At 35.1% G+C, this 24088-nt stretch overlaps 3 protein-coding genes across 5 annotated transcripts; 1 reads left to right on the forward strand and 2 right to left on the reverse strand.

Annotated features, from left to right (window-relative positions):
- Positions 1–4513: 4513 nt before the first annotated feature.
- On the reverse strand, positions 4514–6932 carry LOC116115621 (UDP-glucose 6-dehydrogenase 1). Its single transcript, XM_031401752.1, has 2 exons — positions 6780–6932; positions 4514–6223 (listed from the first exon to the last, which is right to left on the reverse strand). Exon 2 carries the CDS (start codon positions 6198–6200, stop codon positions 4758–4760), a length of 1443 nt encoding a protein of 480 aa, XP_031257612.1. The 5' UTR covers positions 6201–6223; positions 6780–6932; the 3' UTR covers positions 4514–4757.
- A 4261-nt stretch (positions 6933–11193) lies between these two features.
- On the forward strand, positions 11194–14454 carry LOC116115649. Of its 3 annotated transcripts, none has more exons than XM_031401784.1 (8): positions 11194–12221; positions 12310–12355; positions 12485–12577; positions 12690–12809; positions 12943–13044; positions 13722–13781; positions 13879–13973; positions 14098–14454. In XM_031401784.1, the coding sequence occupies exons 1-8, from the start codon at positions 11278–11280 to the stop codon at positions 14219–14221; spliced, it is 1584 nt and encodes a 527-aa protein (XP_031257644.1). In that variant the 5' UTR covers positions 11194–11277; the 3' UTR covers positions 14222–14454. The 3 variants fall into 3 exon arrangements, with proteins under 3 accessions (XP_031257644.1, XP_031257645.1, XP_031257646.1); XM_031401785.1 differs by having other exon boundaries at positions 12946–13044; XM_031401786.1 differs by having other exon boundaries at positions 12322–12355.
- Positions 14455–17888: 3434 nt separating this feature from the next.
- Positions 17889–19892, reverse strand: LOC116115635 (40S ribosomal protein S19-3). Its single transcript, XM_031401772.1, has 4 exons — positions 19689–19892; positions 18775–18865; positions 18506–18689; positions 17889–18223 (listed from the first exon to the last, which is right to left on the reverse strand). The coding sequence occupies exons 1-4, from the start codon at positions 19770–19772 to the stop codon at positions 18151–18153; spliced, it is 432 nt and encodes a 143-aa protein (XP_031257632.1). The 5' UTR covers positions 19773–19892; the 3' UTR covers positions 17889–18150.
- Positions 19893–24088: the final 4196 nt, after the last annotated feature.

The raw sequence follows: 24088 nt of genomic DNA on the forward strand, positions 1-24088 counted from the left end.
TATACACTTTGCATGACCAATCGACTCCCATTTCGAACTCGAGCTTCTGATTGTTATATGGAAGATTCTCTATTTAGGTATAAGGTTCGAGGCCTCTCATAGACATCTCTACGACCAAGAGACCCTAATCTCTTTGCATTTCTTAAGATGAAGCACCCTTTTAAAGGATTTTGAGACCATAGACTTGAAATGGTAAATAATGAACTTACTTAAAAAGGGATTTTGGAACCAAATGGAGTATTGAGTTTTAACATTGAACAAAAATACAAGATAATTGGATTTTGGAATACATAATTCTTATAATGATAAAGGGATTAAATCAAAGAAAAACCAATCAAGGGCGCTTTTTTTTTTTTTTCCCCCCCTTCACAAACATAAACAAACAATGATATAATGGAATACAATGTACGGCAAAACATTGAGCCTCTTGCTTTGATCATGATAGTAACACCATTCCTAGTAAGTGTTCCTAGATATTTCACACCCATGGTTTTCTCGAATCTACAGTTCCCACCTTAGGTTTTATAAATTTCATATTTCTACCCTTAAATTAACACCGCTAATAATTTTTAGGATTTGATTCAATATAAAAATACCATTATCAAACTACCCTTAACAAATAAATTAATAAATTACTTTTTCCCCTCACGTTAATTTTTTTTTTTCGTTTTCCACTTTCTTCTTCCTCGCATCTCTCCTTCCTTTCTTTCACTTTTTCTCTCTCTTTTGAACCATCATTTCTTTCCATCAACTCCTCCCCTTCTCCTCCTCTGTTCTTTATCTTCTCTTCTTATTCTTCTTCTTCCTTTCTTTTTTCTTCTCTCCTTCTCTCCATGTGAGTTGGCAGGTAGGAGTATTCAAAAAAAAATGAAAAAATCAAACCGAACCGAACCAATAACTAAAAAAATAGTTCGGTTACTGTTCAAAGAATTCAAAAAACTAGACTTTAAGTTTGGTTTTTGGTTCAAGTAAAAATGAAAACCGGTTAACCGAAACTGATTTTTTGAACATAATAATAATAATAATAATAATAATAATCTTAATCCCTAAATTTGTACAATTTCTTTTGTTGTTTTCCATTTAAATTTATTTAGTTATTTTGTTGTTTTATTATGGACGTTTCATTACGAACTTTTATTTTTGTTTAATTTCGGACTTTTATTTGTATCAATTTTTAATGTATTGTTAGTTGTGGTAAATGGATATGTATGAATGTTTAATTTTTATTTGGATATATATTATTGATGTTTACAATTTAAGAAAAAAATTTTAAAAAAATAAATTTTATCCAATAAAAAGGGGGAAACTGGTTCAAAACCGGTTAACTAGTTTTAGGAAAACAAATATAAAAAAAAAAATTTTATCCAATAAAAAGGGGGAAATTAGTTCAAAGCCGGTTAACCGGTTTTTTCAAAGCGATTAACCAGTTTTTCGGTTTTCCCCCCAAATCGGTTCTGTTTCGGTTCGAGAATTTTCTTAAACTGAAAAACCGATTCGATTCAAGAAAGCAGTTAACCGCTTTTGAACATCCCTATTGACAGGAAAGAAATGAAGCTTTAGAAGAGAGGGAAAAAGTGAAAAAAATTTGAGATGTGGAAGGTGCTTGTGAGAGAAATTTGCAATGTGGAGGGTTATTTCAAAATTTCATTTTTATTAAGTACAAATGACCACTTTGACCTTTTAATTAAAGAATTCCAGTTAATTTAAGGGTGGGAACTGGAGTTTATGAAATCAAGAGTGGGAACTTGTAGATTCGCAAAACCTTGGGTGGGATAGGGTTGTCAGCCAAGTCGAGTTGTTCGCAAGCCGACTCGGCTCGACTCATTTGAAGCTCGGCTTGGTAAGTTGTAATAATTTGAGCCGAGTTTGATTAGTATTTGACTTGGCTCGATAGGCTCGCAAGCCAAAGCTGACTCGCACACTCAGGGTTCTTTTAGATGCTTTTAGAAACTATGGGGGATTAAAAAATGATTTAATAACTAAACATTTGTAAATATAACAAATCACCCCAATGTTAAAATTATTTAAAGACGATAATCAGGGATTCAGGCTACATTAAATCAGAAATCCAAAATCCCCAAATTCCTAACCCTTCACAAAACCATCGATTCCACAACTTCGCTTCTCCTATTTGCCGTTGTTATAACCGTCAGATTTGCCGCAGACGACGTCGACGACACCTGTACCTCTAATCTCCAGAAGCTGCACACGTCGTTGAGTTGAGGCTAGTGGTTTTCTAATTGGTTTCTATTTTTTCTTAAGTTGATTTATTTGATTTTCATTAGCATTTTGTTGAGTTGAGGATAATAAATTCTTTCTTTTTCAAGTGGTGCTACTGGATTCAGATTCAGATGTTATAGTTTTTAAAGAGTTTTTGTTTCGTATTGATTAATTGGGGAATTTTCTTTTTATTCTGTTATATAGTGAATTTTTTTTAGGTCAAAACGAACAAAGAGATTTCTGCTATTGGTGTAATCAGTATTTCTGTTATTTAATTATACTTAAGGGATTATTTTTATTAATCCAAAATAAATGAATTTTTGTTAACACGAAACCCGTTTTACCAGTTTAGCCCACATAGAAGGTTGTGGGTTCAAGTGAGCCCACTCAAAATTTTGAAAAAATAAAAAAAGTCTGTGGGTTAAGTTAGCCCACATATAAGTTTTATATAATTTACAATTTTGACACTACTTAAATTCATATTAACATTTTTTGAGTTTTTTCGTCGTTCTTCATTTCCTTTCATTTTCTCTCCTATTATCTTTTTCTTCGGTTGGGTTATTCAAGAAAGGTTACTTTATTGGTTTATAAGGTAAGATGATGCTCATTTTTTTTAAAATTTTACTTAAAATTCTTTTCTTTTAGCTTTCTTAATTGATGATAGATCATAAAGCTGAGGTTTTGTTGAATTTAATAAATCCTAAAATTTGAGTGGGTTTTGATTTAATCTTGTTTATGTTGAGGTATGAGTTAATTAGTTGTTGTTTTAAGTTGGGTTTGATAAATTTTAGTTAGTTGTTGAGTTAATTTTGAATGATTTAAGGAATTGGTGAAGCCCTAAATTGTAGAGATTTGGGAGATTTAGTTAATTTTGATATATTGGTCAATTGTTGTATATTTAGTGTTGAATTTGATAAAATTTCTTTTTTGTTTGAATTTGATGAAGTTTTAGTTAATGGAAGAGAGCCAAATTGAGATTTCCATGTCCTACTTTATTTTTACTTTATATTTCTGGATGTTTCTTAGAAAGCTTTAAAGAAATCTTCAAACTTGTACACGCAATTTGTTCCATTTGTTGTTACAGGGATGAAATTCAGATTACCACCCCTCCTTAACGCTGTCCCTGTAGCATACATAAGTCCAACACGATTGCTCTACTCTGACGAATTGATATTCCATGCCACCGTCATCACCCCAATGCTAGTCGTGCTGCTACTTCCGATGACATACATTGATGGAAACTGGGTTCCTACTGTTATTTTTCATGATCAACAAGCTACTTTCCAGGCCTTCCTTTTTTGCATTCTGGGCGCCTGTTTTGGTTCCGGTTACTCCATGGTTTTCCGGACATCAGAGCCGAAGATTGCAAGCGTTACGTATACTGTTGCTGTGGCTTCCATTGCCACAAGTATTGCACTTTTCTTGTGGGCGGCTGCTTTCTCAGGATTCAGGTCCTGCCTTCCATTACTCCTTAGTATTGTTGTATAAATTGTATTTTACAATAATCTGTCTTCTGTATTGGTTGCAACTGACCAGAGTGCCGTCCTGTGTACGAATTAATTACTCTAGTATTTATATTAGTGTAATTAATATTATTTTATGGATTTTATATTAATGTATCTGTATAACGATATACTATGAGTTATGGTCATGTTATTGAATAGTAATTGTTCTCCTTCACGGCTTCACCATCTTAGGATTCTTAGCCATGGTCTATGCTGGAGAATAATGTTAAGAAAAAAAAATTGATATTTGATTTTATGAGAGAAAAAATAATACATACATCAACTACCCGCCTCGGAGATGTCACGCCACAATATAATGTATAAGATGTCATTACACGATAAAATGCATACATGTCATTTGTCTCATGATTAATTGAATGGATATACCGTATACGTTCGTTATATTAACCATAAAGATTTAGATGAATAATCAAACATGTTATTTGCTCGAGCCCTCTTATTAGACACTTGCGTGACTACTCGACGGACTCATTTCAAACCCGTGCTTGTGATTGTTATATGGAAGATTCACTTCCTAGGTTTAAGGTTCAAGTCCTCTCATAGACGCCTTCATGACCTACGGACTCCAATTTTGAACAAGGTCGAGTTATGGAAGATTCTCTCCTCATTTAGTGTATTCTACTCAGTCTCTTCACATTTCGTAATATGAAGCACCCTTTTAAAGGATTTTGAGACATTACACTTGAAATGGTAAATAGTGGACTTACTTAAAAAGGGATTTTGGAACCAAATGGAGTATTAACATTGAACAAAAATACAAGATAAAATGGATTTTGGAATACATAATTCTTGATTAAATCAAAGAAAAATCAATCAAGTTCTTTTTTTTCTTCTAAATAAACAACAGACAAACAGTGATGTAATGGAATACAATGTAAGGCAAAACATAGAGCTTCTTGCTTTCACCTTGATGGTAATACCATTTATCCTGACTACTATGGGAAAGCAAGGCACAACAAAATTCATCAAGATATAGTAAAGAATCAAACTGACTGCTTAACTTCATCTCTTTTATGCCACTGCAGGCATGTCCTTCAGCCATGGATCCAGGGGCTTACCGATCGAGTACACGATGAAACCCATCTCCCTCAGCTTGTCCGCATCCACGACGTTCCTGCCATCGAACACAAAAGCTGGTTTTTGCATGCTGTCGTATATCCTCTTGTAGTCAAGGTTCTTGAACTCGTCCCACTCGGTCAAAATGCAGAGACCGTGAGCATCTTTTGTTGCTTCGTATGCATCCCAAACCACAGCCACTTGCTTGACAGTTGAAGGACTCATTGGTTGGAGGTGAGGAGGATGGTCCCAATCGAATTTGTTCATTGTAAGGTCCCTCTGAATCTGATCCTCGGTGACCTGTGGGTCGTAGATGCTCAAACGAGCTTTGTCTCCTAGTAGCCCCTTGCATACGTCAATGGCTGGGGTCTCCCTTGTGTCACCAGTATCCTTCTTGAAGGCAAATCCAAGAATGGCAATCTTCTTTCTTGCAACCGTGTTAAACATAGAGGCAACAACACGGTTCACAAAACGACTCTTCTGATAATCATTGATCTTGATGACTTGTTTCCAGTACTCGGCTACTTCTGGAAGGCCATTGCACTCACAGATGTAAACCAAATTCAAAATGTCCTTCTGGAAGCAGGAGCCACCAAACCCAACACTAGCGTTCAAGAACTTGGGTCCAATCCTTGAGTCTGTACCAACAGCATATGCCACCTGAGTAACATTAGCTCCAGTTGCCTCACAAAGTGCTGACATGGCATTAACAGAGGAGATCCTTTGGGCCAAGAAAGCATTGGCAGCAAGCTTCGAGAGCTCAGCAGACCAAAGGTTGGTGGTCAGAATTCTGTCTTCAGGGACCCAGTGTGCGTACACATCTTTCAATGCTTTGATAGCCTTCTGGCCTCCTGGGGTTTCCCTGCCTCCAATGAGGACTCGATCTGGGTTAAAAAGATCTTGGATTGCAGTTCCCTCGGCGAGAAACTCTGGGTTTGAGAGGATTTGGAATTTGATTCCCTTGCTGTTGTGGGTCAGAATTTTTTCGATTGCCTCAGCTGTTTTTACTGGAACTGTTGATTTCTCCACAACAATTTTGTCCGACTTGGAGACATCAGCAATTACACGGGCTGCACTCTCCCAGTAGGTCAGATCTGCAGCTTTACCAGCTCCAAGGCCCTGTGTCTTGGTTGGTGTATTGACCGAAACAAAGACAATATCAGCTTCAGACACATGCTTCTCCACATCAGTACTGAAGAACAGATTCGTTCCTCGGCACTGCTTCACCACACCCTCAAGTCCTGGCTCATAGATGGGGAGCTGGTCACTGTTCCAGGCAGCAATACGAGACACCGAGATATCAACAACAGCCACTTCAATGGATGGGCACTTAAGTGCTATAACTGCCATAGTAGGCCCCCCAACATATCCAGCACCAATGCAGCAGATCTTCACCATTTTCCTTTTCTAATCTATATAACCTGCAAAAAATTATAAACACTTTCTTCATACCACACATTTCCACAACATTTAATTCGCTTTCACATACAAAAAACTCAACCCAGAGACTGGATCTAGAATGTGCAAACTATTCTAAACGATCAAAATTTCTTCGACAAAATAAATAAATTGTCACAAAACTTACAACCTTTCACTAAGATTTACACTTATAAACTCCATTGAAGTCTTGACGAAGTCAACGAAACCAAAACAAACAAGCTTATAATTCAATTTAATCCAACTCTTTAAACTAAATAGTTCTCCATTCAAAGCTATCAAATTTGTTAACGGTAACTTATACTAACAAAATAACAACAAAATCAAAGTAAAATAGTAAGATCTGAAACACAACTAGCTAAACAGACGAACAAGAGTCACAAATCCAAACACAACCGAGTCAGATCCAACACTAGCTCGTTTGATTCAATTCATATGCAAAAATGCACTAAAAAGTCAAATCGAAACAGCTAGATCTGTGATTATAACATAGCAATGCATTCAGATCAAGGAAATTTGAACTCGAAATTGAGAATTTACCTGCGAAATCGAGGGTTTAGAATTGAATTCTCTTCAGAAATCAAGAGACGAAGACGAAGAAGAAGAAACTGTTATAACTATATGAAATGTGCGGAGAGCCGGGTGGTTATAAATACGCAACGCATGTCCAAGATCTGTCCCGTTCTTTTTAACAAATGACTGGTGTGTCCCTTTGCTGTACCATCAGTTGACGCGGAGCTCTCAAGTGGTGGTCTCGTGAGGGCAGATTCGGCAGGGCTGGAAAGGTAAATTGAAAAGGTTGGTCGGGGCGTTGAATTTACGCAAGTGCCCACAGAAATCGGAGGAAGATGAAAAATATTCCAATTTCTACGCGGTTTCCATTTGTATGCATTGCCACTCTCTCTGTAAAGCACAGATTTGTGAACTTCCTCGAGGCTGCAGTTGACTTCTGGTAATTGTATGCATGCCTTGTTTTGGTTGGATAGAATGAAGTTATGTTACTGGATTTTAGTGCCATTAACGTACCAATATGTTACCGTAGTTTTGGTATTTATCTCTTACATTCTGATTGTTATAATTGGCATCAGAGTAGGTTACTCTCGAGGGATGTATCCGAGAGTTGGGATCACAAACTCTCTCATTGTGGTTGGTATTTGGATCTCGTTGCAAACGAGTACCCATCAGAATTGGTATTCGTGAAGTCACTTAATTAGACCACTTTGAGATCAATTCCAAAAAAGACTAAGAAATAACATGACATATATGTTAAAATCACGTGGACACTAGCTTATTATAATCCAAAATTATGTTATTAGTTCTCAATACCATTATGAATTAATATACATTCATAAGTGTTGTCTAGACATTCTTAAGATGATATTGCCTAAGTATGATGTTGAATAATGTTTTTTGTTTTCTTATCACCGAGGGTGTCAAGACGGTTTGTGTACACCTCAACTAATCCTTTGAAACTCTAGAACTGTCTGTCAGGTAAAAGAACCAGTGGCTACCCTTATTTGAACCAAAGGAGACTCGTACTCAGGAGTTCATAGAATTCATTTTGCTCTTTTATCATCAGAACATTTAGTGGTGATTTGATAATGTATTAGATTGTACTCATCGACATACTAAATAGTGCTTTAACATTATGTTATTTGATAGATGATAAAATTATATGATACTAGACATCGAATAAGACAATAAAAAGATGAAGCATTTTTTATACTAATTATAAAACCTTTCCAAATTTGGGTTTTCTTCTACTTGTGAAATGAAATATGGGTGAAAAATTGGAATGTTCTTCTAATGAAGATGTAAAGTTGATTGGACCGAAATTGAATTGAGAGAGCATCTAGAATTAGCTGCCCTTTACTTGTCATATGATTTAAGAGTCTAAAACTAAAAGCTTTCCCTATCAATGATGCCACCACCTAATTGATTAAGCAAAAGTTTTGACCACTTATTATTTAATTAAGGGCAGCATTAAATAACCTAATTAGTTCAAGTAAGTGGGTGGAGAATGGCTCTCAAGTAAGCAAAATCAACAAAGTGACAGCTACAAGGGCAATGATTTTTCATGTGGCATTAAGACCCTTTGAGAAAGAGACACTATAATTCAAGAGAGGCAACTTCAAATTTAAGAATGAACTTGCTTAAGGGCTCAGAAAAGGAGATGATGTTGAGTGAAGTTGAAGCTTGAAGTAATAAATTGAAGACTTACATATAGGAAGAATGGTCATGCTGACACATCATCATGCTCTCATTTCCCAAAAAAGAAAATAATACAGTCATCGACGGTAGTGCACCGAATTTGTGCAACGAATGACATGGCAAAATCCTGACCGTTTATTAATTTTAACTAAATATTAATAAACGGTCAGGATTTTGTCACGTCATTCGGTGCACAAATTTGGTGCACTACCGTCGGTGGCTGTAGCATTACTCTTCCCAAAAATTAAATGGTTGGGTAGAATAGAAAAAATGTAAATTGATAATTGAAGTTAGAAGCATAAAGCTTATACGCCATGAATTTTTGATTTAAAGGTTAGTCAAAGCTTCATATTCAGTTTTATTTGTGGGTCATATGGTTAAGGCGAATCAAGAATAGTGTGGATAGGCGCATGGTTTCAGTTTAAATTCCTCATTTAAGCATCCGCGATTTAAATGGAAGGTTGTAGTGATGGGTTATTGTGCTGGTCTCTCTCGAGGATTAGTCGAGATGCATGTGACCTAGCTCAAACACTTTGATTAAAAAAAAAAATAATGAGTTTCATATGCACTTAATTTTGAGTCAAATATTCATTCAATAATAGTTTTGATCTAAGAGTTAAAAGTTAATAGTATTGAAATGATATCATTTTATGTTTATGATGATAATATACAAGAGCGGAACCTGAAAATTGATTTGGGGTTGAAGTATAATGTTCCACGAATGAGAAGGACGACGGATAAAAAATGGAATATAGGAAGCTACATTTAAGGGGATAAAAGTATATGATTCAATGAATAAGGGAGTCAAAGATAAAAAAGAAATTTTAAGATAGATTTAGGGTTTTCAATTTAAATTTGAGGGAGATGGGGATGAGAGTGAAAATGAAAATGAAAATTAATTGAATTATTTGGAATTTTAGATACTCATGCTGCATAAATATACCTAATATAGGAGGGGGTCTAAAATTGGGCCAGATGGGAGTAAATATGGCCCATTGGATCGACAACTAAACTGAACTCCAGTTCTTGGGCCTCAAACACAAAGCTTAAGACATGATTTGATCTAGTTCACAATGGGCCTAGATCCAAATGAATCATGATCCCTAACCATCCCTACAAGCTGGTGTGAAAAATTAGGGTCTTGTGTAGGGATGTCGAAAAAAACCCAAGCCCCACCGGGCAAGGTGGGGATGAAAAAATTTAAATATGATTTAGTATTGGAAAATAAGAGATACAAAAAATATCATGAAAACTCTTTGAGTAATGCTACATATACAAACAAATCTTATAAAAATTTATGTACAAACTGATGTGGTACAAAATGAATGGAAGAAGAAATATAATGAGTTTGACTTTTTGTATTAACTCTTCCATTTATTTTCTGCCACATAAGTTTGTACACAAATTTTTATAAGATTTGTTTGTACATATAGTATTATTGAAACTCTTTTAGTTAAAATAAATTTTAAGTACTTTGGAAAAAAGTTTTCGGATACAATTCAAAAAGCTAATATAAAATAATAAAAATAGATAATTTTTTTTTTTAATTTTATGTCTTATTTTTTAAAATTGTTTTCATATTAAAAATGAAACAACCCTAATACTCTTTTATCATCTTATAAGAATATATAAGAAAAAATAAATTAATTAATTTTCAAGATCTCCCTTACCTTTTAGCTAAACCAAAGTCACAATCAGAAGATCAAAATTTTGCTAAAATAATTTTTTTTTTTAAATTATGTAAATAAAAACAACATTATTAAAATTGTGATTACGAAAATAAAAACACGAGTTAAATTGTGATTAAGAAAAAGAAAGGGGTTACATTGTTTTCTGATGAATAAGAGGAGTGTATATGTAATATGATTAAATTGATTGGGCAAGCCATAACGGTTGTAATTTTGTTAATCAAATCAATCACAACCCTACCCTACTTTCCTAATCACCCAATCCAACGGTCAAAACACAAACCAAAATTCAAATTATTTATCTGACGCCCACATAAACAGCCCCACGAAAACTAGCCGTTACAGAGAGCGTCCAAATCCTCAACGTTCCTTTAATTTTCTTCTCCTCTTGTCATGCACTTTCATTCTTTCAATTCAAGACTAAACCCTATTTTCCTCTCACTTTCTCTTCAAACAAACGAAATTTACGACGCCCCANTTTTTTTTTAATTTTATGTCTTATTTTTTAAAATTGTTTTCATATTAAAAATGAAACAACCCTAATACTCTTTTATCATCTTATAAGAATATATAAGAAAAAATAAATTAATTAATTTTCAAGATCTCCCTTACCTTTTAGCTAAACCAAAGTCACAATCAGAAGATCAAAATTTTGCTAAAATAATTTTTTTTTTTAAATTATGTAAATAAAAACAACATTATTAAAATTGTGATTACGAAAATAAAAACACGAGTTAAATTGTGATTAAGAAAAAGAAAGGGGTTACATTGTTTTCTGATGAATAAGAGGAGTGTATATGTAATATGATTAAATTGATTGGGCAAGCCATAACGGTTGTAATTTTGTTAATCAAATCAATCACAACCCTACCCTACTTTCCTAATCAGCCAATCCAACGGTCAAAACACAAACCAAAATTCAAATTATTTATCTGACGCCCACATAAACAGCCCCACGAAAACTAGCCGTTACAGAGAGCGTCCAAATCCTCAACGTTCCTTTAATTTTCTTCTCCTCTTGTCATGCACTTTCATTCTTTCAATTCAAGACTAAACCCTATTTTCCTCTCACTTTCTCTTCAAACAAACGAAATTTACGACGCCCCATTTTCCCAATTTTGCATCTTTACTTTGTTTCCATGGCGAATTCGAAGCCAATGACTCCGGTGAAAGACCATGAAAGGTCTGGTAAATCATACAAGACTCAAGAAACGAACAAGTTATCTGAGAATTTGAATCCCAATGTTTCTTCTAATTCGTCCTCTTATTCAAGCCCTGGGGTGAAAACTGCAAAGGCCACGAGTTCTCCGTTAATGAAGTCTGCAAAATCGCAGAAATCGGCACCCAGAAACGTGAATCCAGCGGCTCATTATTCTTCGAGGAACAAGATTAGAGAAAGAAAGTTTGTGGTGGCCAAGAAGAGGAATAAAAACTCAAAGAAAGAGGAGAAAGAGGGGGCTTTGAGTTCAAATGTTGAGTGTAAGTGTAAGGACAGATTTGGTGGAGGTAATGTGAAGAAATGTCTGTGTGTGGCTTATGAGACCTTAAGGGCTTCGCAAGAAGAGTTTTTTAAGAACAAGAGTCGGTTTGGTGAGGAGAAAGATGGTGAATTTGGTGAAGTTGAAAATTTGGTTGGTGAAGAGACTGAGACGGGTGGATTTGTGGATCAGAATATTGAGGATCAATATGTGAATGTTAGTGAATCACCTGAGCAAAATGGGAGTTCTACGATGAAGAGAAGGAGGGCTAAGTTGCTTGAAGAGGCAAGAAATAGTGTGCCTGAGTGTGGGAAAGTGTTGCATTTGGTTAAGGCGTTTGAGAAGCTCCTTTCGATACCAAATCCGAAGGAATGTGATCAAAAGGAAGATGAGAAAGAGAGCGAGAAAAAGAGTGTTGCTGATGATGATAATAAGAAGGCAATGAAATGGGCATTGCCTGGCCTGCTAGCTCCACCTAAGGTGAATGAGGCTAGGGAGTCTTCGGTTTCTTCGTTTTGTCCATCGGATTTGATCTTGACTGCAGAGAATTTGGGTTTGGATTCGCGTGCTTCGATTTCTTCTTCGTGGGATAGTAGCCAAGGAAGGTTGGTAACAGTGCTTAGATTGATTCAATTGAAATTTGAATGAACCTCACATTTGATTTTTTTTTCTTATGTTGGATTCTCTTTGAAGTATTTCTAGCAGGACTTCTAATGGAGGCAGGAGAAGCCGGAGAAATGTAATCTAATCTTCTCTTCTATATTCTCTCTTGAGCTTTTTCTATTTTGTGAGTGTTTGATTCTTGAGGAATATTTGAATGTCGAGTTGATAATTTATTTTTGTGGGGTAATTTTGGTTTGAATTTTAGAGCACTGAATCGTGTGGGACAATGGGAAGCAGAAGATGGAATAAGAAGCAACTAAAAGCCACTTGCCAAAAGCCATTTCAGCTAAGAACTGAGGTAGATAGATATTGTTTTAAATGAGAATTGATTTGATCCAGAAATGTTCAACTTATAATTGCAGTGATTGTGATGCTCATTGCGACATTTGGTGATTTGTTTATTGTTGCAGCAAAGGGGAAGACAAAAAGAGGAAGAATTTATGAAGAAGATACAAGAAATGGTACAAATGGAGGAGAAGCTGCGGATTCCTATAGCTCAAGGCCTTCCATGGACAACAGATGAACCAGAGGTGAGTCTATTACGAATATAAATGGAGAATTTGGCCTCTTCATTTGATTGCTAGAATGTAGTCAAGGTCTTTACAGTTTGAATGATTATTTGCTAGTGAGCTGATTTGATTTGGCATTGTGTTTTGTTAATAGCAGTGCCTAATTAAACCTCCAGTTAAAGAAAACACCAGGCCTACGGACTTAAAACTCCACAGTGATCTGCGAGCGATGGAGCGTGCTGAGTTTGACCATCAGGTTATTTTCCAAATCCTTTACAACAATATTGTTATGGAGCTCCCTGTACTAGTTTCGTACATAATAGAAATTAAATTTGTGCAAGTTTAATGCAACTTTAAGTTAGAACGAGCTATAAAAAAAAAAAAAAAAAAAAAGCCTATTATGCTGAACCTTGTAGCGTGCAACATACTGTCCATGAACAATTTCATGACAGTAAGTCACAGAAAATTGAAGCAGGTGCCTGACTTTGGTATAAAGGGCAACATTTACCTGTTTTCTTCTTGCATCTTTGAACATTTCACCAGAATATATTACACTGGTTACTTAGTCACTTCTTTCTTTTTAAGGCTTTTCTAGAAAACTCTTGCGGCAGCTTTAGCTCTAGGCCTAACAGACGGATATCTTAGGATTTCTTACTACTCATATCATGTATGGTGCAGTTTTTGTGTAAGGGAGAAATAACACAGTTTTTTTGCCATTTTTCTGAACAGCTGAGCTCATAAAATTTAGTGTGAACACCTCAAATGTTGCTTAACATTTATAGGCTACAAATTTTTATATACAGTGCTTGTGCACGTACTTCACTCTCCACTCTATTTACCTATAGGTCCTCACTAGATGACCAGATTATAAAACATTGTGCTAAATCCTCCTAAGAAAGGAACTGATCGTTTGTGTTTTTATGTGTTACTCAGGTAGCAGAGAAGATGAGTCTGATTGAACAGTACAAAATGGAAAGAGAGAGACTGCAGAAGGTACATACATGACTTGAAAAGATATTGTCTTTGAAGTGAAGTTTCAGTTATGATGAACAATATGAAAATTTTATTCTCTGGTCTTTTGGTTTTGTAGTTGGAGGAAGAGGAAGAAATAAAAAGGTTGAGAAAGGAGCTTGTTCCAAAAGCACAACCTATGCCCTATTTTGACAGACCCTTTATGCCCAGAAGGTAATAGGAACTTGCATGCATAATGTTCGTTCTACAAAACCTTGTAGCTAATACTGGCTTTACTCATTTTAACTTCTTGTATCAATTTCTGAATAATGTTAATTCTTGGTTTGGTTTGTTTCAGGTCAATGAAGCATCCAACCATACCCAGAGACCCTAAGTTTCAAATGCCACCCCATCATAAGAAGATCAAGTGCTGTGTATCATGGAATAATATGAGCTCTTTCACTTACCAACAACAACAGTAATAGGTTATGAAAGAAAACTAAATTAGAACATCTAGGCAATGGCATCAATTTCTGAATAATGTTAATTCTTGTCTTTGTTTTCTTTTGGTTTTCGTTATTCTTTTCCTCATTTGTATATGAAGCAACCAATTTAGTTGCAATTTTGATGTCCACTGCTTTGTTTCTTGAAAGCGCATAAACAAATACTGTCGGTGGACAGTCTTGTATTGGACATGAGGCTTTGACATCATTTGAATATGATATTCTTATACTACTCATTTCCATTTTCACAAAGTCTTGATACCGAGGGATAATCTTTGACACAAGATGATATATGGCTGGACAGAATTTTAGACATTCACAGACAAACTAAACATGAATTTGGGTAAAATATCTCAAAGGAGTGCAATAAACACTTGTTTATTTTCACTCTGTTGTAACGCTCGGTTTCACTTTTTCACCATTTTTGTCACTTTGACAGTAAAATATAATTAATAAAAAGCAGCAGCAAGTGTGAGTGAAAATGAATTAGCAAGCGCCATTAACATTTCTGAAACAATTTATACCCCCCTCTGCTGTTTTCCACTTCATGGTAGTAGTGCACTGCGCAAATACAGTTTCTAAGTATCGGAGGGTTAGGTGTTTGCAATCTTAACTTACAAGAGTGATCTCGTCGTTGTGACATGTCATACATTCTCTAATTAGCAGACGACATGTCATGTTCCAAAGGATAGTAGTCCTACATAAGTTAGGAAACCTAAGAATCCCGCTTGATTAAGGAAACCTCAGAAGTATTATAAATATACATCGGTTCTATAAGAGAATCATTATACTATCAAAAACAAGAAAAAAGAAAAGTCAGAGCAAGATTTCAGGTTGGTAAAAGTATGGTAGCGAATTTCTTAGTATTATCAGTAAATTATCTGCTAATGTCTTAGAAGAAAATTAGTATACAGATTGGTTTCCTATGTTTTTGTTCATGGCTTAATCCAAGTAGATTAAGAGATAGTTTCAGTTTCGATTTCTTTCTTCTGTCTTTGTGATATGTAGAGATTGATATATACATATCTATTTTGTACTTTGTTTTGTAAAGCCTTTGTATATAGACTGGTTTGTATGTTTTTGTTCATGCCTTAATCCAGGAAAGATGAAGAGATTGTTGCAGTTTCTTTTGCCTCTGTTACATGCAGAGTCTGAGATGAATAGTGAAGGTTTGTATATATAGATTGGTTTTGTATGTTTTTGTTCATGGCTTAATCCAAGAAGAGGAAGAAGAAAAGATGGATGGACGTTACAGTTTCGATTCTTTTTTGAGAAGGAGGGAGAGAGACTTTCTTTGACCTCTATTACGTGTAGAGATTAATCAATGAATGCTTAATCTGGGGTAAGTTCTCTTTTCTTCGCCTATTTTAATTGACATAATCATTTAATCTTTTTAAGTTTTCGTTTTTGTTCTATCTTTTTAATTCTTTTGTGTCAAGAAATACTAGTTTTGGACAGAATCTTGGCGCAAATGAAACTTGCAGAAGAACATCAACCAACAATGGGTTGGCCAAGTGGAAAGACTCGGGGCCAAGAGTGTCTTGTTTGGATCGGAGGACTAATTAAGGTGTGCGTAATCTGATCTAGACACCCCCAATTAAAATTAAAAAAAAAAAAACCTTGCTGAAAATCCAGGTACCTCTCTTTTGATTTGATTTGATGAATCTTACGAATATATATAAACAGTTTACAAAAAAAATACATAACTTTTATGGATTTATAGTAATTATGTTTTAGTATACGGTGATAATCGATTATACAACAAATGCACCAATGTTCTTGTTTTTGTCATATTAAATTATAGTAATGCTACCTCCACAATATTTTCTCATAAACTTTCTCTCACAACCCTGATGACAACTCGTAATTGGTTAGCTGCAATATATCGGATGGGATCCTTTACGAGCTAACCAATTGCAAGATGCCACGTCGGAGTTGTGAGAGGAAATTTGCCAGAACAGGTTGTGGGGTGTAACATTTTCCATTTAATTAATGTAGTTTAACATTTTTTCTGTAATACAAAAACTTTTTTACAAGTATTGTACAGTGTCAAGGTTGATATAATTTAATTTTGTACATAAAGGAAAAATTATATATTAACTGTTTTGCATACCTCATTTGTTCAAGGTATTCAATAATTGGCTTTAGATTCAGTGATCAACCAATACTAAAATTTTCTTTAATGTTTAAGTAAATCAGCTTAGAATTGACCATCACAATTGTATAATGGATATGAATATATATAAAATGTTGATTATAGAAAAAAATATTTCGCTTTGGTTTATAACACGTATGTTTTAAAATGCGATGTTAATTAATTCATTATGTGATTCAAAATTATTTGTGAATTGGGTTTTTAACAATGGTTGAAGAGAATGAACAATCTCATGAAGAAGTGCGTCGGAGGTGGGACCATAAAGTTCTTATTTAGAGGTGCCATAAGAAAGAGAGTTAAACACTATGAGAAAGAGAGAGAAAGCATACACACAAGATTGAGAGATTCAGAAGAGTTTTTTATCGTCGTTCTCTAACTCACTTGTTTCATGAGATTGCTCATTTTCGTTAAGCCATGACATAAAACCTATTGTTACCAAAGAATATGTATCACGTAATCAAAATTATTGAAAAATAAATACACTTATATTTTGCTTTTGTCTTGAAAATCACATTTATATCCTGCCATTGTTGATCCTTTGAAATTGATAAACAATTACATGAGGAGGACAAATATATCATAATTGGACATATATATGTTTCTAATAAATAGTCTCCATAATAATTGGTGAATTGGGTCTTCAAATGTGATGATAATTAATTGATTATGTAATTTAAATTATTGGTGAATCGGGTTTTTAACAATGGCTGGAGAGAATAAACAATTGCACGAAGAAATGTGTCGGAAGTGGGACGACAAAGTTCTAATTTGGAGGTGTCATGACATAAAACTTACTGTTACCACAGAATATGTATCATGTAATCAAAATTATTATATAATAAATACACATATATTTTCCTTTTTGTGTTGAGAATTATATATCTATGTCATTGTTAATCCTTTAAAATTGATAAACAATTATACAAGAAAGACAAATATATCATAATTGGGCAGGTATATGTATGTTTCTAATAAATAGTTTCCATAATAATTGGTTAATTGGGTTTAAAATGCGATATTAATTAATTGATTATGCGATTGAAATTATTGTTTTTATACTCTCTTTTAACACTCGGTGTCGCTTGCTTACCATTTTTGTCACTTTGACGATAAAATATAATCAATAAAAAGCAGCAGCAAGTGTGACTGAAAATGAATTAGCAAGCGCTATTAACATTTCTGAAACAACTTATACCCCACTGCTGTTTTGCACTTCACCGGCCCAGCCGGTTAGACCCTAAACCTTAAATCCTAAACTTAAAACCTCTTACAACAGATCGGGTTTTAAAACAATACTTCATAGTAGCAGTGCACTGCACAATTACATTTTCCAAGTAGTGACCCCAATGGTGTTTCTGCAACAGAAAAATGGCTCATGAAGCGAAAAAACAAGTTGTTTACTATCATTCTTAAAATTGAGTTATATGCAACTCAGTGGGTTTTCAAATTGATGAATAAAATTTAAGTAAAGCTCTAATTAAACGCAACATAAAAAAAAAAATTTCATCCTATTATCTTCAAACATTAAATTAAAGCCTCTCCAACAACATGGACTTCAGTGAAACTATAGATAAAATGTCAAACAACTAAAAATGCAACAAAACAGAAAACAGGTTCATTCTCAAATGTCTACAATTGGAATCAAAACTTGCTTAACAACGCAGCAAAATCTCTCCCATTAACTAACAGAAGTCTGCAATATATCATCAAATTACGCTGTGTCTGCTGAGTCAAAGCTTTATAATCCACTGATTCAGGGAGCAACCACAATCCTCCCAGCAACTTGGTCAAGATCTCGTTGGCCATTGGATGTTATTCTCCTTCCACTGATACACACACAAACACAAAAGATAACATCAGCAAGGGAAGATCAGAGCAACTTATCAACATCATGTAATGTGTAGACAAGCTAGTGGGATAAAAGGAAAACAAGAGAAAAAATAAGGAGGATGCAGACATGATGACGAAAAGAAGAAACAGAATCAAATGAATGGATACATTGGAACATATGCCTCATTCCAAAGATATATGTTATGCCCAATATAACTGAGTGAGTGATTCATGTTTCAAATGACATAATACAAGGCCTAAAGAAGTCTATAGCTTACCCCTTGGTGTCAATCTCAATAATGTTCATGTTTTGTAACTGTTGAAGAATGTGTCGAGCAACAGCTCCACTGCTTTTACAGAAATGAGGTGGACGACTTCCATTCCTCTTGCTACCACCATATATCCTACGGAAAGCACCGACACCAAGACCTCCCCTCAAGTAGATTTTCCTTGCCATGGAGGCTGCAATTAAGTTTTAAATATGAAACATATTAGCATCAGAGCATAATAACCAGCACCACTAGTTTGAGTTGTCAAGGTAACCTACCAGATCTGACATAGTACCAGTCTGGGTCATAGGGAGCAAGCTCCTTATATTGAGCTGTCTTCACAATATCAGTCCAGTGAGGAAGCTCCATCTGTTTGAAATGACCATTGAAGCATAACAATTAATACCTTTTTTTCAATAGGAAACACATAACAATTAATACATAGAGCACAAAAGCAAAAATGAACAACTCTGAAATATGTTTTCTGATTCGCTATTCATCAAATTACTATAAAGCAAATCATGTACTTCTTAGCAGCAGAAATCTAAAAGTAGCCACTAGAACCCGGCAATTCAAGTAGCAGTCTTATTTCCATAAAGCTATTCAACCATTGTAACTTAACATAAATTAACCCATGGCTAACTTAAACTATCAAAACCTGCAATTGTTCATTCAGGTACAACATCGTTTATACTAAGCTGGCAGAATTAAAGTTACATTTTCAAACAAATCAACTAAAGAAAATAAGTAACATGAGTGAAACCAAGTATTCGATAAATTAACCACAACCAAATAAAATAAGTTTTCCAATCAAATTTTCATTTTTAAGAATTAAATAACAAACAAATTAACAATTAACAGTCACCCAACTGATCTCATTAGCAAACTCCAAAACCACATAAAAACCAATGAAAATCATAAAAAAACGTATCAACACAATCAAATGTAAACAGATTAACCACAAAACACATAAAATCAAATCACACGAAGCTAACATTTTCCGTCTTTTCATCTAAGAATCCAATAAGCTATCCTGTAAACTAAACCCTGATAACATTAAGCCCCCAATTTCAGTCCCCGAATAAAAACATACCACAACAACAAAATCTGAAAACGACCCAGATGTTTATTTCAAAAATTAAATCTGGGTTTCATCCACTACACTTATATCCGTACAGAAAAATGTAATTACCTTGCCAGATCGCTTGAGATGGGCAGAGTAAGCCTTAACAAACTCATGAGGAGAGACGTCCTTGACAGTTTTAGCAGTGGCCATGGCTGAAGCGACAAAGCAGAGCAGGAGAGCTAGTTAAGCGCAGATGGGGTTGGGTACTGACTGAGTTAGCCTCGCTGTCTCTCTCTTACTCCTCTCTAGGGTTTCTGCTTCTGTGTATCAGTGTTAATATATAGTAGCGACTTTAGGGTTTCTTGCGTTTTGTTATGGTTTGACCTGGGCCATTTGAAAACTTGGGCTTTTCCGTGAGGAACTTAAAAGGGTTTTCAAAAGGCCCACTTTTCTGATAATCCCATTATTCCCTTCTTCATTTTTTTTAATTTTATAGTAATTTTACCCTAACATAAATTAAAGATTGAGATATTTATAAAATAAAATAAAAAATGTTACATTACATTTGTGCTTGGACGGACACAAGTGTTATTTCATCGTTTTCTTGAACTGCATTATTTACTTTGAAACAATGTCCATTAATTAACTAGTTCTAGTTTCCAACTATACTTCTGAAAGCAAGGGCTTCAAAATACATTATCCAGAGTGAATGATGCAGATGTATCTTGTACTTAATATAATTTATATCATCGATAAACTAAAAATTAAAAACAAATAATATATTATATAGCAAAATGTAAACAAAGAAACAAAAAACTTTCGTTAAAAATATTAATCAAATGAGTAGAGTAAATTAGAACTGAATCTTTANTGTTAGTGGGCATTTCCTTTTACAGCCATTCAGGTTTTTTATTTTTTGTTTTTGTTTTTTCAATCTCCTTCTCTACCCCACTTCCAAAAAGTATACCTTTTAGCCATCATTATTCAAAGTTGAAATCCCCACAATAAAACAAAGATATTTTGCGAATGAAATGAACTTGTGAAATAGAAAATGGATTACATCCCACTAATCACCTTCATTATCATCTACTACTTAGTCCTTGACAAATCATTTGGTTCAGTGGGTAACGGCTGTGGATACTTTACTCTGTTTGCTGCTCACGAAACTTAATGTTAATGAATGATTAGCGCAGAGAAATCATTGTTTAAAAATGGAGTTTCACAGAAGATGCCACCTTATTGGCACCAATGCCACTATCATGCCCTGGATTTTTAAGTTTATTTTCTTTAAGGCTTGGATGGCATCGTGGCCTCATTCCATGACATATATTTAACTAAATTAAATTTCTTCTAGATTAACTGGTTGGTTCCCATCTTTTTCATGTCCAAACCACTACACACATTTATCATCGTTCTTCCAATTATCTTCAACTGGAATCATTAATCTTTTTACTGTCATTTTTACACGCATCAACCCTTATGTCATCTTTCATTTCTGTTCATGTCACCCATTTACAGGCCTCTGTTTTCTGTGATTTCTTTCTCTTTCAAGTTTGGTGGCCAAACCCACTTCTAGCTTTAGTTAACACTTGCACCAAAAAACCATGAGCTGTGATTTAGCTTGTAACTAGACTTCTGGTGGGCCAACTATTCAAATCTCACTAAAAACAGCTTGTGACTAGAGGTATTTACCCGAGCTTTGATCGAGAATTAGTCTCATACTTTTATGTGTGGGGACATCTTGAGGTTTTCATCAAAAAAAAAATTGCACTCAAGTCCACTTCAGTCTCATTGTCAAAATTTATCTTATGTTTTAATTTTTATTAATATTAGAAGTGTTCTGTTGCTTAAACCTTTTTCTTTCTATGTTACAATAGATAAGATACATATTCCTTGGTGACTAAAACCATGCAACATGGAAACAGAGTATAGATAAATGCTGAGCATTACAAAAATTGCAAAATTTTAATATTAGTTTTAGAATCTTCTCCTCACTCCATTTGCAATATTTTTTTCATGTTGAAGAAGTCACAAATTCAAAGCGTGGAATGCACGGCCCAATGATAATGAGACAGTTATCAACATTATGAGATATCTAAGTTGACTTGACAGAGATATTTTGTCCCTCTGCAAATGGATCCATGTGTTACTTTCAAGCATGGTTATCAAATGGTATATCGTATCGTATATCGAAAACCTAATTTTTTGAATCGCGTATCGTATCGTATCATAAGATACGCCTTTTTCAAAAAAATTAATAAAATAATCAAAATTTTCTAAAAATTAATATAATCTCCAAGATTAATTAAAAAATTTTGTGGTATTATTTACTTTAAATTACAGTATTATATTATCAAAATTAATCACAAAATTCCAAGATCAATGTCAATATCTATATCTCCACTTATATTATTATTATCATGTAAAATGGGCAATAAATATTCCTCTTCACTTTCTTCATGCAAAATAGGTAAATGTGGACAGGTTTTAGTGAATCGGGTTGGGTGACCCGGTTTCGACCCGAATTTTTTTTGGACATTTTGCCCAAATTAATAAAGTCGTATCGATTTAAATCGATATTTTTAAGCATATGAATGGATACGTATCGTATCGTAGGATACATATCAACGTATCGAATGGTTTAGGATAAACACTCTAATACGTATCATTGGTGATCTGTATCAAATCGTATTATATGATACATATCGAGTATCGTAGGATACTAACAATGATGCTTTGAAGCATTTTCAGGGTCTTAATCCAACCAAGTGAAGTCCATAAACTGTTGAAAAAAGAAAGTTAAATTGTGTGGATGTCCTGTCCTGAAGCTCATTTTTATATTCAACAAAAACCCTCTCTCTCTCTCTCTCTCTCTCTCACAACAAGTACAGAGAAGAATACTTTATAGTAGCAGAATTATCGAGAATCTATAGGCTTCTATGCTCCCCCACTACATTATTTTATGGTTTCCTGACTCAATTCATTTACTTTTTTATCATACTTAGCTTCAAACACCTTCAGAGATGTCAATGCTGCATTGGTTTAAAGTTTAAACAATTCCAAGTCAAATGAAAAACCCAAAGGGTATTTCAAANGGGCAACACGCAATTTCCCACGACTAACAAAGTCACGAACAAAGTGAAGATCGATAGCAATATGTTTCATCCTGGAATGCATGACAGGGTTGAGACTAAGCTGGGTTGCGCCAATGTTATCACAGAGAAGTAGCGGTGGTTCACGTAACATAAGCCCAAGTTCATCAAGAAGAGATTTTATCCAAGCTATATCTGAAGCTGCAGTGGCCAATGCACGATACTCTGCTTCCGTAGAGGAGCGAGCCACGACCTTCTGCTTCCTAGTGCGCCAGCTAATGGGATTATTGCCCAGAAAAATTATATAAGCCGTGGTAGACTTACGATCATGAAGATCACCACCCCAGTCAGCATCGGAGAAGCCCCTAAGCACTGGGTTTGATTGTCGACGTAGTAGGAGACCAAAGTGAATGGTCTGCTTGACATAGCGCAGGAGCCGTTTAACATGTTGCCAGTGTGTGACCGTTGGTTTGTGCATGAACTGAGCAAGTTGATTGACTGCAAAACCGAGGTCTGGGCGAGTGAGCGAGAGGTACTGAAGGGAGCCAATTGTGCGTCTATATTCAGTAGCATCACAGTTAGCAGAACCATCATCAAGCATGAGCTTAGCAGTCACAGACATGGGGGTTTGAACTTCCTTAGCACCAGCCATCTTCAACCTGGTAAGGAGATCATGAATGTAACGGTTCTGAGAAAGAAACAGACCTTGCTGAACTGGAATAACTTCCACCCCGAGAAAATAATGCAGATCACTGAGTTCCTTTAGAGAAAATTTTTCACCTAAAGATTTGACAACATGCTGCAAGAACTGGCTATTATTACCGGTGAGGATTAAATCATCAACGTACACTAGCACATATAGTAAAACTCCATCCTGATTGAAGATAAATAAGGAGCTGTCAGACTTGGAATTACAAAAACCCAACTCAAGAAGGCCGGAGCGCAATGCATTGTACCAGGCTCTAGCGCCTGCTTGAGACCATAAATGGATTTCTGGAGAGAACAAACATGATGAGGGTGGGACTGATCGATGAAGCCTGCAGGTTGCTGCATAAATACTTGCTCAGTTAACTGGCCATCGAGAAACGCGTTATTGACGTCGATTTGCTTGAGGGGCCAATTGTTTGACAGAGCCAGTGAGAGAATGAGCCGAATGGTGGTTGGTTTTATAACAGGGTTGAAAGTCTCAGCATAATCGACACCTGGGCGTTGATTGAACCCCTTTGCTACAAGACGTGCCTTAAACTGATCCACTGTACCATCTGGATGACGCTTAATCCGAAACACCCATTTACAACCAATTAAATTGGAAGCTAAAGGCTTAGGAACTAGTTTCCAAGTACCATGTGAGACTAATGCAGTAAATTCATCTGCCATGGCTTTACGCCACTTGGGGTCCTTGAGAGCCTGAGAGACACAAGTTGGTTCCAACGG

Source organism: Pistacia vera, unplaced genomic scaffold (genome assembly GCF_008641045.1).
Source record: "Pistacia vera cultivar Batoury unplaced genomic scaffold, PisVer_v2 Contig749, whole genome shotgun sequence".
Taxonomy (NCBI): Eukaryota; Viridiplantae; Streptophyta; class Magnoliopsida; order Sapindales; family Anacardiaceae; genus Pistacia; species Pistacia vera.